Source organism: Gymnoscopelus microlampas (genome assembly GCF_963454915.1).
Source record: "Gymnoscopelus microlampas genome assembly, chromosome: 13".
NCBI lineage: Eukaryota > Metazoa > Chordata > Actinopteri > Myctophiformes > Myctophidae > Gymnoscopelus > Gymnoscopelus microlampas.
Window position 1 is genome coordinate 5,640,878 of NC_139950.1, and position 19,706 is coordinate 5,660,583.

Consider the following 19,706-nt stretch of genomic DNA (forward strand, 5'->3'; position numbering starts at 1 on the left):
CAGAGGCAGTTTTTTCTACTTTTACTCCACTACAATTATTTGAAAACTTTAGTTGCTAGTTACTTTGTAGATTTAGATTATTATTACAAAACATACATTAACCACTCAAGGCCTATATACTGTACCTGCCATTTGAAAATAGCCGAAAATAGCTCACAATGCGTCGCGCATTGTGAGCTTGTAGATCGGCTATTTTCAAAGATTTTTTTAAACATTTTATACATTTGAAAACGTTTGAAATGCATAATGAGTACCTTCTGCATAATGACTACTTTCTACATTTAGTACATTTTCATATCAATACTTTTGTACTTTTACTCAAGTAAATTTAGAATTCCGGACTTTTACTTGTAACAGACTACATCGCAGAATTGATGCTTTTACTTAAAGTAAGTGAAGTACTTTTTCTACCACTGCATAGTATAGTAAAGTAGAGTGCAAAGGGAACATCAACACTATTTACCATTCACTGTGATCTTTGCACTTTGATATAGCCTCTCTGGATGAGAGTGTCTGCTAAATGCTTACATTTGAACAGTAGAGTTCAGTCTCTCCTCCCAGGAGATTGCAGTACTCAGGAAAATGTTTTATGTTAATGTTTTTCTTTTCTTTTTGCATGATGCATTAACGCACATTAAAGCACTTAATTGTGTCCAGCCTGTGGGACATACATTGTTGTGGTTTAAAGTGATGGAAGAAGAAGTACTCCGATTTTTACTTGCGTAAAAGTATCAAAACCACAATGTAAACATACAAATAAAAGTTTGGTGTTCTGAATTTACTTGAGTGAAAGTACAAAAGCATTGGCATGAAAATGTACTTAAAGTACCAAACGTTAAAGTACTCATTGTGCAGAAATGTCTCATTTTCAAATGTTCCAAATGTTTAAACATATCAGATCTAAAAGCTGGTTAGTGCATGTCTTGTAATAATCTATATATACCAAGTAACTAGTAATTAACATGTTCAAATAATTGTAGTGTAGTAAAAGTTCAATATCTGCCTCTGAGATGTAGTGCAGTAGAAGTAAAAGTATTGAAAATTGGAAATACTCAAGTAAAGTAAAAAAAATCACACCCTCTGTGAAGGAAGCGGTGCCTTTGGGGCGGGGTTTAACTCATTTCAGTTTGTCCCTATTGGTGGTCTGAGTCCACTTACCAAATGTGTACTTGGTAGCATGCTGCAAACTGGAATGATGGCTGTTTAAAGGCCAGCCAATGGGCAGACAGAGGGGGCGGGGCTTAAGTAATTACAGTTCGTCCCTATTGGTGGTTTTAGTCCATGTACAAAATTTGTACTCCGTAGCATGCTGCGAACTTGAGTTATGGCTGGTTAAAGGCCAGCCAATGGGAAGACAGAGGGGGCGGGGCTTCAGCAATTCGTGCTCATCCTGTATTGGTGGTCTAAGTCCACATACCAAATTTGGACTTGGTGGCATGCTGCAAACTGGAGTTATAGCTGTTTAAAATCCTGTGCTCATCCCGTGCTCATACGGGCGGACGGACATAACATACGCTGGGGGTCCCTGGACCCCTCTTTGATAACCAGTGGCACGTGTGGCCAATGAGAGGAGAGATGGCATAGGCAATCTCCAAGTCTGTGTGTGTGTGTGTGTGTGTGCGTGTGTTTGTATGTGTTGCTTCTTTGCCGTGCTCATCCCGGGCTCATACGGACACACAGACAGACACACAGACACGGAGTCAAAGCCAAGTGTAGGGCGGTTGGCACCGCTAAAAATACCTCACAATTGTACAGTACTTGAGTAAACCTACTTAGTTACTTTTCCACCGACGGAATAGTGTCACATAGTAGCCAGAGCATCAGAAATGTGTGCAGGCTGATAAGCAAGCTTGTGGAAACAGCGAGGCAGAATCAATGCAAACACTTTAGGTCAGCCAGGCTACTCCTTATTATCGGAGACGCTGATATGGTTTATTGTCACAGTAGTGGGTGTAGGTTTGTGTGGCCCTTCTAAGCGCTGTGGTTTTCAAAGTAGGGTCTGTGCGCCCCCAGGGGTCCTTGGGGGGGGTGTTCCAGGGGGGGTTCCAGACAAATTTGGCTGTTAAAAAATTGCAGATATACAAGCTTGCTTGCAATTTTTCCAGGGGGGGGGGGTTCCAGACAAATTTGGCAAATTTGGCTGTTCAAAAATTCTTCGTGCCGTGCTGCAAGCTTGTATATCTGCAATTTTTGAAGATTTCTTAAAGGGATAGTTCGCACACTCAAAATTACTCTTTTCCTATCGATTAGTCACCCCAAAAAATATCCATGAATTCAAATGTCTAATCGTTCGGGAAAAAAAGTTATTTTGGGCGTGAACTATCCCTTTTTTTTTAATATAATTTGGTATAAGTACAAGTATTGGAACATTTTGCATTAATTGGATTTTTTTATCACAAATCTTCTCTTCTGGGGGGGGTCCCTGGCTCAAAGCATTTTCAGTTGATGGTCCGCGGCCAAATATATATCAATGTTGGCGTCCTTGGCACAAAATAGTGTGAAAACCATCCAGCCCATATTGAATGTAGATTTCCCCAGACATGGTCAGAAGCTAAAGTGCGGCTACACAAGGCTGTACCTGCAGAGCGATGGTGGTCAAACGTCCTGAGCGGTGGAGAAAACCTCCATCTCCCATGGTGTATCTTACAGACAAAGCCCCCAGCATGCACCTGGGGCCTGGATCACTGCTATCTGCTGATGTAGCCTGGACAGGATTAACTAGAGGAAGACTATTAACCCCCCCCCCACCCCTCCACCACCCCCACCCCTCCACCACCCCCTTTTACTCTTTCACCCACCTCGCTCTCTCTCTCTTTCTCCAGCTGTCAGCATGTGTTTACCAACCTGTCTGTCTGTCTGTCTGTCTGTCTGTCTGTCTGTCTGTCTCTGTCTTTCTGTCTGTCTCTCAATCCCTTCCGTTTACCAACCAATTTATTAAAGGAGTAGTTCGCCCAAAAAAATCTTTGTTTTTGTCGCATTCCTGAGCCAATAAAAACAAAACAAAAATCTCAACGCTTCATGGGGTGTGTAATTAATACAAAATAAGTCATGTTTTGGGTGAACTACTCCTTTAAGCTTCTCTACCCCCCCCCTCTCTCTCTCTCTCTCTCTCTCTCTCTCTCTCTCTCTCTCTCTCTCTCTCTCTCTCTCTCTCTCTCTCTCTCTCTCTCTCTGTGTGGTGAGCTTGTAGATAGGCTATTTTCGGCGAGCCGCTCCATAGCATCGTGGTGTTTCGGAAAAACCAAGGCAACGGCCAACACAGTGTATGTGAGAGAGCCGCTATAAAGAGAGTTGGCGTTGCATGGGGGGGTGGGGGGGGGGGCACAGTGTCAGCGGCGTGTAGCTGAACAGCGTGTTTTCAGTCAAGCGCAGAGAGAGAGCCTTATGGATCGGCCTGGTCTCTGGCTCTTCTGGGGGGAAGAAACGGCAGGAGCCACTTTCTTGGCTCAAACCACAGTTTGAACGTAACAGCCTGGAGTCTCTCATTTAAACCAGCGTCCATAAAACTGCTCAGCTGTAACGGATAGACTCTCTGCACTGCATTGGCCTCCTCTGTGGCTTTGTCCCTTTTATTGAGTTGTGTTTATCTGCTGTCCGTCAAGCCGTCTAGAACAGGTTTTTGGTTTGTTTGTATGTGTGTGTGTGTGTGTGTGTGTATGCAGTGGTGGGAAAAGTACTCAAATGTTTTGCTTAAGTAAGAGTATCAGTGCTGCAGTGTAGAAGTACTCTGTTACAAGTGAAAAGTCCGGAATTCAAAATTTACTTGAGTAAAAGTGCGAAAGTATTGGTATCAAAATGTACTTAAAGTACCAAAAGTAAAAGTACTAAAATGTTTGAAAATAGCAGATCTACTAAGGTGTCTCGACAACGCGTCGCGACGCGTTGTGAGCTTGTATTGATACTTTTACTTAAGTAAAACATTTGAATACTTTTTTTCACCACTGGTTGCTGTATGCTAAAATCTAAAATGACACTTCTAATGTGTTAAACGGCCGCGTCGAGCATGAAAAGCTACGTTTCTCATCCGAATTACACAGCGGCATTTACTGTCAGAAACAAGTGGCATCAGGAAGGGCCTTAAGCCTGGGATATATTCCACCAATCCCCTCATATCTCTCATAGTGTATTCATCTCTTACATTTTAGTCACAAGGAAAGAATGATCTGAAATGTTCCCTTCCCAGATGTGATTCAGCAAAGAGCTAAACAAAGATGATGTTGATTATTATGGGCTTATAATGGCTGATGTTGTTTTGTCTGAAGGCTCATAGTGTGGTGTCTGTTGTGACTCGCCGTGTGTGTGTGTGTGTGTGTGTGTGTGTGTGTGTGTGTGTGTGTGTGTGTGTGTGTGTGTGTGTGTGTGTGTGTGTGTGTGTGTGTGTGTGTGTGTGTGTGTGTGTGTGTGTGTGTGTGTGTGTGTGTGTGTGTGTGTGCGCGTGCGTGTGTGTGGAGACTATGTTTTCATTTATCCTTGAGTAGCTAAGGGGGAAAAAATAACATCTGTTGAATTTCTGTATACTAGACCATACCGGTCGGGGATATGAGCACCCAAAGTGCGTCATCATTGTCCGCTTGTTTCACGGATGTGGCAACACCGGTGCTTGCTGCACGCACATGATTTGGCAACCCGGGAGCCAGCGAACACAAAAACGCTAATAAACAGCTGACATTTGGGGAAAGTGAAAAATGGGCTGTTCCGTGCACATGGTAATGGTCGATGTCTGTGTGCAAAATGCAGATCAATTGCTCCAGCCACTGAGGAGAACCGGGCAGAAGAGATTGTGGGGACAAACAAACAGACAGGATGATAGTAGTATGTCATCAATGTGTTATCTTTTTGTGTGTTAATAAGCATGTGCAGCAGTTGTGTCTGGTTTGACTGTAGAATGTACTGTAACATTCTGATCAGTGTTTGGATCTATCATGTATTGCGCTTTTTGTGCCGATTCAAATAAAATACTTCAAGTGTGTGTGTGTGTGTGTGTGTGTGTGTGTGTGTGTGTGTCATAGGGCTGTCAACTTTCCTCAGCAATGATATTCGAATATTGGTCTTAAAAATGCGCAGATATTCCAATATATGTGAATATTATTGTTATTATAAAAAAATATATATATCTTTTTTTCAAACCTTTTTTTTTTTTTTTTGACAGAAACAGTACAAAAAACAATATATCAAGTGCTCGGATCCAATAAAAAATATATTTTGTTTGTTTTTGTAACTTCATACATTGTTTTTTGTATCGTCCCTGTCAAATAAACATAAAAAAAAAATGTTTTTTTATTTTTTTAAATTCGAATATTAATTTTCATATTCGAATATTCGTTTGACAGCCCTAGTGTGTCATGGGCGGATTAAAGGAGCTACACCATGAATTTAAAAAATAATAATAATATTTGATATCATATTGTTTATGTCCCTCAAACGTTTTTCAAAAGGTTTGAGCCTAAATCAAACCTCAGATATACTCATTCCAACTAACTTCTCTCTGGCTTATAAAGCACTTTCACCTGCAATACCACATTGTCCTGTTTGGCACGGGGCGCTATTGAGCCAGTTTGTATGCATGTCATGTCCTGGTTCTGTGTGGAAAAAGTAAAAAAAAAAAAATAAGAAAAAAATTAAAAAAAATTAAAAATGTTTTTTTTTTTTTTTTTTTTTTTTTTTGGGGAATTTTTTTTTGGGGTTAGAACTGAAAAACGGGAGGAATTGTTCCCAGACGTGACGTAGGGTGGGGGAACAAATCTGACGGACTGTTTTCAGACCAATTTACATGAAAACCACAGATAGCCTATGAAAGCCTGCATGCTCGAAGTCGGGTATTTGTTGGAACAGAAGAGAGGTGGGGGAGACCAAAAACACACAAAAATGAAGAAAAAGTTAAAATTCATGGTGTAGACCCTTTAAAGTGAAAATGGGCCCTATGTGTGCACACAATCACCACGGGGCCCCCCCCCAGCCGCAGACTGCGCGCTGACTGTCTACAGTAGTTCTGAGCGCAAGTCTATGGCTACTGTAAGTTAACCAGGTGAGATAATTAGACTCACCTGCTGCCACGGAGCGGAGGTCGAAAGAGAGAACGCACTAGTGGAAGTTGGAAGTGGATCATTCATCTCCTAGTAGATGAAACGGACCAAGGGGACTGACCAATCGAAATGTTGATTTTCAGTTGCCAGTGCCAGGGCCCGTTTGCCTCCAGGGCCCCTGTGCACTTGCGTGTGTGTGTGTGTGTGTGTGTGTGTGTGTGTGTGTGTGTGTGTGTGTGTGTGTGTGTGTGTGTGTGCCCGTTGGTCACACTGGAAAACTCTGCACTCTCGTTGTGGTGAGAATTGTTACTCAAATGTTATTGTCAAATAACCATAATAATGCAGTGTGTTTTGTGTCGCTCTTGCAGTGCGTGTTGCAAGAATAACACACAGACTGCAGTCAATAGCAGACACAATGTAAATGGCCTCCTTCTTCCACACAACTGACGGATGTGTGTCACTGTTAGAAGAACTGTCTGCTGGCCTAGTTTGGCTCCGACTTCACTCATTTATTTATGTGAATTCCTGTTATTCTCTGAACGACTCATTATAATTACATTCCTTCTGCAAAACGTTGACAAGTCTGTGTTTGTATGTCATTTAACAAACCTGTCCATCACTTCCAGTCTTTTTTTTGTCTCATAATATAATATAGGCCTAATACAGCAGGTAGTTGACCAATGAGTGTCCATGTTTGTGTTCCAGTGCATATGTGCACTTGTGCATCGATTACGTGCGGTCATAAAATCTGGGATTACACGCGGACGTCGATATTGACATGAGGTGGTGATGAAACTTACATCGTATCACGCTATAGCGGACCCTCATAGCTATGACTTACAAGGGTCTCCTGATTGCAGATTCTGCAACCTGCACAAGGCACCCTGGGGCGGTTATATATTTATGCCAAATACCTACATGGCTATGAATATGGCTATGGGTTCACACTTGTTATTTCATTTTTAAGTGTAGCAACAGTGAAAACAGCAGGTCAACAGTTATAGGTCAATTATAGGACAACAGTGCTCTTATTTTACATTCCACAGACCAAAAAACACGTACTTTCCCATAACTTGGACTGCTTATCGTCTTATTTTGAAGTCCACCAACCGGAAGTCAGGGGTTTACCGTACGTTCGTCTGACTTGATACATGCTAAGCTTTGACCTTTCAATAAACAAACGTAAGTTGGTACTGGGTTGGCGTTGGCACTGCTGTTTTGAATCTGACATAAGGAAGGCTTTACAAGCTGCTTGCTGCATTCTAGTATTTTAACACGTCGGTCAGGGACTAGCACAGCACATGCGACAAAAGTCTGGCGGGATGCAGCCGTGCTCATCTCTCCCACACCCTTCGAGTTAAATAGTCGTAACGTCTTTGTTTAACTGGGAAAGAAGGCTTGAATGAGCTGAAATTGAAGCAACAACTTTGTGAGCTTGTAGTTTCTCTGGAGTTCACGCAGCATATTGCACGTTGAGTGTGTGTGTGTGTGTGTGTGTGTGTGTGTGTGTGTGTGTGTGTGAGAGAGGGAGGGAGAGAGCGTGGGGGGAGGAGGGCGGTGGAGACCTATCTTGTGTTCTGTTTATAGACGGTTGCGTCCCCACTCAAAAACACACTTGCCCGGTCGGGCAACCCGAAAGCAAACTCCACCTGCCCCAAAGTTTTATTTACCTGGGCAACCATCTAGTTTCAATGCCGGGGGGCGGGGGAGGTAATAGGATATTAATATCTATAGGATAATGAAAGGCGCAGCTTATGGCGTTTTCATGAGTTCCAAAACTGGCTAGTGTGTGATGAAATGTACATCACATGACAAGGCTAACAGCAGCAAGTATCATTTGGCCTGAAGCCTCTGATCTTAAACAATGCTGGAGAAAAAAACTCAGCTGTGGAAATTGTGCAAGTCCAGGCTGTGCTTTATTGAAACGGGAAAAAAAATCATAGACAATAGAAAGACTGTCAAACATTATGCTTGGGGAAGTTCACACAAAGAGCAATAACAACTTTACCCAGAATGCAATGGGGTTGGAGTAATGACAGACCGATGTAGCAGCGAGGACAAGCGCAAACCTGAAGAAAGGATAGCACAAACCTTGTACAGTATCTCCATATTTCAACTTTTTTATGTTCCCCCCAGGCTTCGCCGTACAACAGTGTCGTGAAAAAAACAGTTTTGGACATACATGGTTTTCCCCCCGACAGCGGCAAAATAAGAGTAGGATGAGCAGACGGGTCGGCTTGAAGGAAGGCGAGGACTGTGTGTGTGTGTGTGTGAGAGAGAGAGGATTGTGAATCAAGTGAAATGGCCTTGCTGGGAAATGGCTGGTGACCTGCACAGCACACATACACATATAGCCACAGACCTCCAGGGTGTACGCATGCGTGCACGCACGCGCACGCACGCACACACACACACACACACACACACACACACACACACACACACACACACACGTGGCTGGCTTGCTGTTTGTGTTTTAATGGCGTCGGCCTTGAGATCACTGGAGCTGCATTCACTCATTTAACGTCAGCTATAAAATCCTGACACACACACACACACACACACTCACACACACACACACACACACACACACACACACACACACACACACACACACACACACACACACGCAGTACACTTTCTCTCACAGCCTGCAGAGACAAGGGGTCATGTTCGGGGTCAAATTCTATCTGTCTGTGCCTGTCTGGTATTGCGGTGGAAGAAACTACTCTGATTCTTGTGTGTAGAAATCCTCTGTTAGAATTAAATGTAATCTCATTAGACAGAATGTCAGAATGGCATTTCAGTGTCCGTACGGGTTCACAGTGTCTCTCGCTTTTCGTGGGAGGATTGTGACTCACAACCTTTTTTTGTCACTGTCCTCGTGTGTCCAAACGCGTACATTTTCAGGAAATATATATTTTGTTTTATCTGTGTTAAAATGTAGCTATTATTTAGTCACAAGCTGTTGTTGATACTTTTTTTTTGGTTCAGTATTTATAAAACACACACACACACACACACACACACACACACACACACACACACACACACACGCACACACACACTTAACCACATTAACTTTCACTATCATAATTGTTGGGATATCGCATACACAGCCGATCTACTGTATTAGCTCACAACGTGTCGCGATGCTATCGGCTATTTTCACTGATTTTGTGCGACACTCCAGTACGACAAAGCAGAGCATTGATTTCCAATAAAAAAACAAAAACATAAAAAGTTATAGGTTTCTGTGTGTGTGTGTGTGTGTGTGTGTGTGTGTGTGCTATTGCTAACATTGCACACACAGCAGTGTATGTGTGCGGTTACGTAACCCTCGGAGGTGCACTTTGAGACCTGTGAAAAGGTCACTGACTGCTAAAAGCCTACATCTGTAGTCACATACGTATCTGAACCACTTTGAACCTGACCGTACTATTTGGGCCATTCAAACCTTTGTTTTCGTTTTTCGGAGCTTGTAGATCGGCTCGGTCACACAACGTGACGTTGTGTTACAAAGATTCATCACACAACGTAGTACAGTATTATACTGTAGGCAGTGGTGGAAAAAGTACTACATTGTTTTAAGTAAAAGTGTCAATACTGCAATGTAGAAGTCTGTAATTATAAATTCACTTGAGTAAAAGTACAAAAGTATTGGTATCCAAACGTACTTAAAGTACCAAAAGTAAAAGTACTAAATGTTTGAAAATAGCAGATCTGCAAGCTCACAACGCGTCGCGATGCGACGCGCTGTGAGCTTCTAGATCGGCTATTTTCAAATAGCCTAGGTATAACAATTTTCAATGCAATCCTAAAATGTGGAGGTGCTCACGATTATAGTACAAGCGTGTGTGCGTGTGTTTGTATAGCGTTTTTCCCAGTGTGTGCGCGTGTGTGCGTGTGTGTGCGTGCGTCGGTATGGTGTGTGTGTGTGTGCATTTGTACGGTACGTGCATTGTAACGTTAATCCGGGTGGTCGTCGGCGAGCGTTTCTTCACGTAAACGTCGGGACATTAACAGCCACACGTTGAGTCTGCTTGCTGGAGGCTCTCCGGAGAAACTCCCAAACTATGATTAAAAGAAATGTGAACAATATTTGAAACGCTGATTCAGGACATTGACTTCAGTCACTCACTGCTTTGCTGCTTGCTTTTTTCACCGGAACCTTTTTTGGAAGCGTTTGCACTGCTGTCTAGTCCAGCTTCTCGTATAAAGTCTCTAAGAGAAAAGATTTAGAATCCAGACTGGGTAGTCTGAACGGCCTCTTTGTTCTCTCCGTGCTGTGCCTGGGAAACTCTGGAGACTGTTGGCAGAAGTCGGAGCCAAGAAATCATATTTTGGAATTGACACTTTTTTTCTTCTCCTTTTGTCCTCTTGCTCCAGGTCTGTTCCCGCATGGTTCCGGGTCAAAGGAGCTGCACAACTCTAGCACCATTTTAGAGGTGAGAAACACACACACGCACACGCACACACACACACACACACACGCACACACGCACACACATGCACTCACTCACACAAGCGCACGTACACACATACACGCGCACACAGACACACGTGCACGCACTCTCACACACACGCGCGCGCTGCTAATGCTAACATTTTGAACTCCTGAACTACTTTTGGCTGGAAGCAGTTTGGCCTCGGCGGCTGAAAGTGGGTCATATTGTCCTTCAGAGCTGCTGTTGAACCGAGCATGCTGAACAGGAGGAGAGCGCCGTGGAGGCTTGTTTATGCTTCCATTAAACAACTCAAAACTGCGTTCTGAATCACAGGTGCTATGCATAAGTGATACTTTTGGGTCGGAGTGTCTCCCTCTATCTCTCAGTCTACTTGTTAATTCAACAGCATTCGACTGCTTTGAACACCGTTTTCAGAGGGAATTTTCATTTGAATCTTATAATTGTCTCCGCCAGGCCGTCTGTGTGTCAGTGTGTGTGTGTGTGTGTGTGTGTGTGTGTGTGTGTGTGTGTGTGTGTGTGTGTCTGTTCGTCCGTCTTGTGAAATACATGAAGTGCTTTGGAGAAAGGTTCTATTCTATATAATGCAGTCCATTAACCATATAACTGCCAGTTCAGTGAGTGGCGTTGCAACGCAGGCAGAAACGGTACTGAACAAACTGGGGAACGAATCAATTGAACAAAACTTTTTATTGAACTGCACTGAATGATTCAATACACTGAAAAGAACCATGATTCAATTGGAATTGTAGGAGTTGAGGCATTACAGTATATTTTGTTTGACTCGGTTCCGCAGATAAAATTGTGAAAATAGCCGATCAAGCTCACAACGCCTCGTTAGTGAGCTTGTAGATCGGCTATTTTCACAAATTCTGCCTCTTTCTTTGGTAATATTTTATATTTTACTTTTATAGTATAGTTTGTTGGTTACTTTTGATGTAGTAAAGTCTTTTTTTATTTAATTTTTTTGAGGTATTAAAAAAGGCTTAACCAAGTCACTTTAGAAATGTGCAGGTACAGTACCCTGTACACTTGTTTACTGTTGAGTGAGAAAACGACGTTGCACATTAAGCTAATCAAGTGCCCCCAAAATCATTTGGGGACCCGACCCCCAGTTTGGGAACCATTGCTGTAGGTTATGATGTTGCCAGATGAGTCCAGCTTAACCCATTAAGACCTGGAACTGTGTAATTTTTAGATTTGAGCTAAAAAGCATTATTTTACACTTTGGGCTATTCAAAAATAGCAGATCTACAAGCTCATAGCGCGGCACCGAGTGCCGCGCTACGAGCTTGTAGATCTGCTATTTTTGAAAAATCGTGAAAATGTGTGCAAATGTTTGAAATATATATATTTTAAAGCGAACATTTTTAACTCAAATCTTTGCTTCTGGGGGGTCCCTGGAACAACATATTTTGATGGGGGTCCGCGGGCCAAATACATATCATTTTGGGGGTCCTTGGCATGAAAAATTTTGAGAACCACTGATATAGAAACATACGTTTTTCAGAAAACTGTTAAGATTCAGGAGACATGTAGAATCGGCTTCAGGTCTCAATGGGTTAAGTGTAGGGGAGCTTTCCAGCGACACCGGGTGTCCTGTAGAACTAATTCTGTTGTACTGGTGGCCAATGCCTATTTAGTCCATTCAGTGTGTTCACTCCATAGGTTTGTCCTACTGTCCTTGAACATCTCGTTAGCCTACCATCACCTGCAGGCTGGTTAGCTGTGTAGTGACAGTGTAGGTGTGTATTGCGGGCTGTGTGCGAGCTGTGATTGGATGCTATTTGCATCCCGGGGCCCGCGGCAGCGGTCGGTGAAGGCACCGCGCGCCTAATTGCTTTAAGGGAGTTGCGCTCTCGTCCCTCCGGTGGGGATACGTGTGTGTTTCTAATTACTGTACCTTCTGTGTATATCCAATTAGCTTGTTTTAATTAGCCACTAAAGTCCTCCGCTCCTGGGACGGCACACATGCACACCGCCGTGAAACATTCTGCATGCTCCGCTTTCGCTGTGTGATAGAAATACTTGTGATAGAAATACTACACTGAACCACAGCTATCACTGTGTGATAGAAATACTACACCGAACCACAGATATCACTGTGTGATAGAAGTACTACACTGAACCACAGATATCACTATGTGATAGAAGTACTACACTGAACCACAGATATCACTATGTGATAGAAGTACTACACTGAACCACAGATATCACTATGTGATAGAAGTACTACACTGAACCACAGATATCACTATGTGATAGAAATACTACACTGAACCACAGATATCACTATGTGATAGAAGTACTACACTGAACCACAGATATCACTATGTGATAGAAATACTACACTGAACCACAGATATCACTATGTGATAGAAGTACTACACTGAACCACAGATATCACTATGTGATAGAAATACTACACTGAACCACACCTATCACTGTGTGATAGCAATACTACACTGAACCACAGATATCACTATGTCTATGTGATAGAAGTACTATACTGAACCACAGATATCACTATGTGATAGAAATACTACACTGAACCACAGCTATCACTGTGTGGTAGAAATACTACAATGAACCACGACTATCACTGTGTGATAGAAATACTACACTGAACCACAGCTATCACTGTGTGATAGAAATACTACACTGAACCACGACTATCACTGTGTGATAGAAATACTACACTGAACCACAGATATCACTGTGTGATAGAAATACTTGTGATAGAAATACTACACTGAACCACAGCTATCACTGTGTGATAGAAATACTTGTGATAGAAATACTACACTGAACCACAGATATCACTGTGTGGTAGAAATACTACACTGAACCACAGCTATCACTGTGTGATAGAAATACTACACTGAACCACAGCTATCACTGTGTGATAGAAATACTACACTGAACCACACCTATCACTGTGATAGAAATACTACACTGAACCACAGCTATCACTGTGTGGTAGAAATACTACACTGAACCACACCTATCACTGTGATAGAAATACTACACTGAACCACGACTATCACTGTGTGATAGAAATACTACACTGTACCACAGCTATCACTGTGTGGTAGAAATACTACACTGAACCACAACTATCACTGTGTGATAGAAATACTACACTGAACCACAACTAACACTGTGTGATAGAAATACTACACTGAACCACAGCTATCACTGTGTGATAGAAACACTACACTGAACCACAGCTATCACTGTGTGGTAGAAACACTACACTGAACCACAGCTATCACTGTGTGATAGAAACACTACACTGAACCACAGCTATCAGTGTGTGGTAGAAATACTACACTGAACCACAGCTATCACTGTGTGATAGAAACACTACACTGAACCACAGCTATCACTGTGTGGTAGAAATACTACACTGAATCACAACTATCACTGTGTGGTAGAAACACTACACTGATCCACGACTATCACTGTGAGATAGAAACACTACACTGAACCACGGCTGAAAGGCACATTCAGGGAATTTCTTTTCTGACCCAGTTCCTCCTTCAGATGCCCTGCTACCTCTCTCTTTCTCTCTCTACCTGTTTCTCTCTCACCCCTGGTTCTCACTTCTCTCTCCCTTTCTCTCACACACACACTTAGTAATTCGTCTCTGGACTTGCTCTTGACCTCCGAGCCACACCGGCGGGATGTTATGATTTGTCTTTGGCCCACAAACACACACGTGTGTGTTCAAATAAACACACACACACACACACACACACACACACACACACACACACACACACAGGCAGCATCCTTGAGGGGATTTGTTGGTCAGAGGGAGAGGTGTGTGTGTGTGTGTGTGTGTGTGTGTGTGTGTGTGTGTGTGTGTGTGTGTGTGTGTGTGTGTGTGTGTGTGTGTGTGTGTGTGTGTGTGTGTGTGTGTGTGTGTGTGTGTGTCTGTGAAGTGAGTGTGTCCTGATGCTGTGTGTGTGTGTGTGTGTGTGTGTGTGTGTGTGTGTGTGTGAGGTGAGTGTGTCCTGAAGCTGTTTATCACACTAAGAATAGCGCAGACATTCATGGCTCCACTTTCAGGATGTTTGGTGCAAACACAGGATGGCCTCCTCTCTGCTCTCTATATAAACGGACCTCAGGGCAGGCTACTGCATGGCTGTTTCATCCATGTTAACCACTTAAACCCCATATGGTTGAGCGGAGTCCCTCTGGGCTCTATGCTAGTAGTGTCTTTTCTGTTATCGTGGGGAACGCCATGCGGTGCATGGGGTTTAAACCATTAACACCAGGAACGAATGCTGTGTCATTTTAGATTTCATTGGCTATTCAAAAATAGCAGATATACAAGCTCATAGCGCGGCACCGAGTGCCGCCCTATGAGCTTGTAGATCTGCTATTTCTGAAAAATCGGGAAAATGTGTGCAAATCTTTGAATATACATAAAGCGAACATTTTTAACTCAAATCTTTGCTTCTGGGGGGTCCCTGGAACAACATATTTTGAGATGGGGGTCCTCGGTCAAATACATATTCATTTTGGGGGTCCTTGACATGAAAAAGGTTTGAGAACCACCGATTATAGCAACATCAGTTTTTTTTTCAAAAAAATGTTAGGATGTAAAAGACATTTATAGAATCCCCCAGAAGCAAAGATTGGAGTTACAAATGAATATATTAAAAATATATATATTCAAAGATTTGCAAAAAAAAATCTGATTTTTCAAAAATAGCAGATCTACAAGCTACAAGCACTCGGTGCCGCGCTATGAGCTTGTATATCGCTATTTTTTAGAAGCCAAAGAAATCTAAAAATGACACAGATGCGTTCCCATTCTTAAGTGGTTAGGCTGTGGTTTTAGTTTTAGTTTTTGTTGTTGTTCTAGTGCTGGTCTGGGACGGCTGGCCTTGTCAACACAATCATGTTTGGCAGCCCTATTATTCACCCAAAATACTGGAGGACCTTGTGGAGATGGAAGGTTGTCTGCCAGCCTTCCTCTTTCCTCCTGCCATGTCCTTCATCTTCATCTCTATGTTCTCTCTCTCTCTCTCTCTCTCTCTCTCTCTTTGTCTCATTCAATTCAAAGGAGCTTTATTGCCATGAGAAAACCTACGTTTACATTGCCACAGCAAAAGTGAAACAAAACAAACAAAACAATGCATGTACAATTAAATATTAAATATAAATGGGAATGAATTAAAGTTGCAACTTAGACGGAAGACTATCTTACAGAACTATAAAATTGAGCATTTCCTGTCCTGAAATAGTTATACATCCATATAGGAAAGGTTAGCTTGGTATAAACGTTTAAAAGTTGACTGCAGTATTTCAATGTTTTGCATTCACTTCTCTCTCTCTTTCTCTCTCTCTCTCTCTCATGCATACACTCAAAGTCAAACATTACTTGCCGCATTATCGTGTCGTGTTGAAAAGAGCAGATCTCGCATCGCGACGCATTCTGAGCTTGTAGATCGGCTATTTTCAATCATTTTAGTACTTTTACTTTTGGTACTTTAAGTACATTTTGATACCAATACTTTTGTACTTTTACTCAAGTGAATTTTGTATTCCGGACTTTTACTTGTAACGGAGTATCTCTACCTTGCAGTATTGATACTTTTACTTAAGTAAAACATATGAGTACTGTTTCCACCACTGCTGACATAAATAAATGAGTGAAGTTATTAGAGTAAAACTACAAGCCAGTCGACAGTTCTTCTAACAATGACACAAGTCCTTCAGTTATGTGGAAGAAGGTTTATTGCATTGTCTTGTATTGACTGCAGTCTGTGTGTTATTAATTGTGTGCATGTCTGCAGGCACTAATTATAGTGTGATCGGAACAATGTTGTGTCCATGGACTCTGGCACCTACGCACACACAGCGACTAGAACCAGGCCTCAACTTCTATCACTATTTGGATTATTCCCTTGTTTGTGAATCTCTCTCTCTCTCCTAAAATCTGAGTCTGAGAGCCTTATTTGAAACAGAGTATGCGTAGAGGTTCTCACGATCATTTTAAGCACTCTATCCATATTTTATATGTTGGCTCGTCAAAAATTGCAGATATACACGCTCATATACAAGCTTACATTTTTGAAAAATCTTGAAAGTGTAAAATATTGAATAATTCTGGATTTCTTAACACAAATGGTCTCTTCTGGTGGTCCCTGGAACAAAACAAATTCTGATGGGGGTCCGCGGCAAAAAATAAAAGTTTAAAAGTTAAACATCACGACATGGTTCCCTTTGTTCTTGTGGTGGAAAGAGCCATCTCTCTCTCTCTCTCTCTCTCTCTCTCTCTCTCTCTCTCTCTCTCTCTCTCTGTGTTACCTCTGTGTCTCTCTATCAAGGTGACATTTGTCTGTCCAGGTCACAGGGCTGGTTAGTATACGTCTGAGCAGTAAGACGATCCTTTAAGTGCTGTGTGCTAATGATGAGCTGAACGCAGTGCGTCTGACACTGATGTACCGTAGTGTGAGGGCATTCATTTACCCAAAAATGTATGTATGCCCTACTGAAACATGGAGATAGGAGGTTTCTGCGCCAGACAGCACCTGTGTTCAGAATGCTTGCTGCATTTGGAGGTAATCGTTTTACAGATGCCGTGTTGAAAATCGTATAAACTCTCTTGTGTGGATTTCGCGATGTTCTGGATCAGGGGTCGGCAACGTTTTTGACATGAAGTGCCATGTTTTTTTTATTTTCTTGATAGTCAGTGTGCTATATCGACATTCAACATTTAACTCATTGAGTGCCAAAAGACGTCAAAGAGGTCATGTGGCCTGACGCCCTGAGCGCCAAAAGGCGTCAAAGGCGTCATGAAAAAAAAAAATCAATTTTTTTTTTTTTTTCAAAATAAAAGTTTTTTTTTTTTTTTTTGAAAAACATGTTCAGAACCCAAGATATGATGATTTGAAGATTTGCTGCTCCATCCACTCCTTGTTTAACCTATAACTTAAAAAGGCTGTATCTCGCTTCCTAAGCACTTTTTTTTTACAATGAATTTGAATGGTGGCACTCAGAGCCAAAATTAAAAAATGAGCATGGCATTAAATGAGTTAATCATGACACCACATCAAAATAAAGTATTTCCAACAGATTCTGATTGTCCATATACATAACCTTTTATGAATTTTCTTCTTCTTTTGAGATATTTTCTTTCACATCAGACTCTCTCTGCTGTCAGAGTTCAGAGTTTGTTTGAATGTATAATTATTTGCAGGATGTAATTTGCATACAGATGTGAGGGGATTTATTTAATTGACTACGTTTTCTTTTTAAATATTTTAGTGTAAAAGAAGAATTCTCTTATGCCAGTGTGCCAGTGATCACCCTCCCCTGTTGGCACCCGTGCCTAAAAGCTTGCCTACCCCATGAACGAAATAGTCGGTATACTATATTTGATCAAATGTGCACACACAGCACACATAGGAGGGAATCGTCTCTGTGCCGTAAACCATTAAGACCTGAGGCCGATTCTACAAACAGTTTTCTGAAAAACCCATGATTGCTATATATCGTTGGGCAGAAAACTCTTATCTCCATATTTATACTACTTGTGTTTTTTCGTAAATGAAAAAGTATCAAAAGTAGCCGATCCACAGAGCTTGTAGATCTGCTGCTTTTGCTACTTTTGAATTAGAATCTTGAAAAGTAACATTTTTGGAGATATGAGGTATCCATCCATGAACCTGGACAGGAAACCGGTTATGTTTCACCTTGTGGAAACCCGCGACTAAAGTTATGAGTCTGTCGGGAAGAGACACATAATCTAATTACTCTCTATGCTCAAAAGCAGGCTTTGCGTACAAGGCTGAATATCAGCCTCTTAAACAAACACCACCCATGTCTCCTTTCCACCAGTGTATGATCGATTCGAAAGGCCTGCATTTGTTGTGCACCAGGTAATTTATACTGATATGATACCGCTAGTTAACTGCTACTTCTGACCAATTCCCATCAAGGGTTCGCCACAGAGGATCGACTGTTTCCATCTGCTTCGTGTTCTCTGCGTCTTCGTCAGTCACTCCAGCCAAACTGCATGACTTGTCCTCTCTTTCACTCTTTGGCCTTCCTCTTCCCCTCTTGCCTGGCAGGCTCCGTCTTCAGCATCCTGCTCCCAATGCACCCCTCATCATCTCAACCTTGTTTTATCCCCCAAAACCTTCTAACCTGGGCTGATACTCTAATGTATTAACCCATTAAGACATGGAACGCATGTGTCACTCTAGATCTCTTTGGCTATTCAAAAATAGCAGATATACAAGCTCATAGTGCGGCACCGAGTGTCGCGCTACGAGCTTGTAGATCTGCTATTTTTGAAAAACCTGTGAAAAAATATTTTTTATATATTTTTTTCAAAAATCTGTTAGGATATCGAACATTTTTAGAATCGCCTCAGGCCTTAATGGGTTAATGTATCATTTCTGATCATGTCCCTCCTGGTCACTCCTACTGAGAATCGTAGCATCCTCAGTTCTGCCGCCTCCAGCTCGCTGGCCTCCTGTCTTTTCGTCAGTGTAATTGTCTAATAAATCGCAGGCTTTGGTTAGAAACTATCTTTGGCTCGGTTCTACACGAACTGGTTCACATGCGCTGGTGACGAACGAGAGAGAGACAGAGCCCCGCCTGTCTGACATGGACCAGCTTGTTCCTCTGTGGTTTTCTGGAAACAATAGAAACGGAATAATCCATTAATCTGAATTTACGGAGTGAATCGCTAAATCAGTATTGTTGCTGTCCGGCAGAAACCAGCTAACTAAAATGTTCCGCTTTTGCATTTCTTTTCTATAAATCAGTGTCATTGAACACCCTTCACGTCTGTGTGTTGATTAAGACAATATTGAACCAATGAAAAGTATTAAAAAGCGCTTCTGACAAAACCAGCTAACTGCATTGGATCCTCAAACTTTCTGCTAAACCAGCTAACTCCACCAAAGGGGGGTGGAGTTAGCTGGTTTTGCTGACTCCAGGCTCCACCCCCTTTTGACCTCCAACCTCATTGTGAGCTTGGAGGTCAATTCAGCTGTTCTTATCAATGATGAACAAAACCTCCTAACTCCACTTTTTGTTCTGTTTTTGTAATTTCCTGAAAAATGAACATTTTGGTGTTAGCTGGTTTCTGCCGGACAGCAGAGATATGCTGGAAATAAGAAAGTACAGTAGTAAGTTAGTGTTAAAAAAAACACTATTTATGACAGTTTTTTCAATAATAGTATAGTTA

The 19,706-nt window shown here is 42.0% G+C and overlaps 1 protein-coding gene across 2 annotated transcripts in view; it reads left to right on the forward strand.

Moving 5' to 3' along the window:
- The window catches only part of LOC311058281 (uncharacterized protein), a 253,276-nt gene that overhangs the window by 226,953 nt on the left and 6,617 nt on the right, over nt 1-19,706 (forward strand). For both annotated transcript variants that reach the window (XR_014602040.1, XM_084075681.1), the window contains one exon: nt 10,413-10,471. Coding sequence is in view for 1 of the 2 variants with exons in the window: in XM_084075681.1 (XP_083931807.1) it covers nt 10,413-10,469 (57 nt within the window). In the remaining variant the exon portion in view is untranslated. The remainder of the gene's footprint in view (nt 1-10,412; nt 10,472-19,706) is intronic.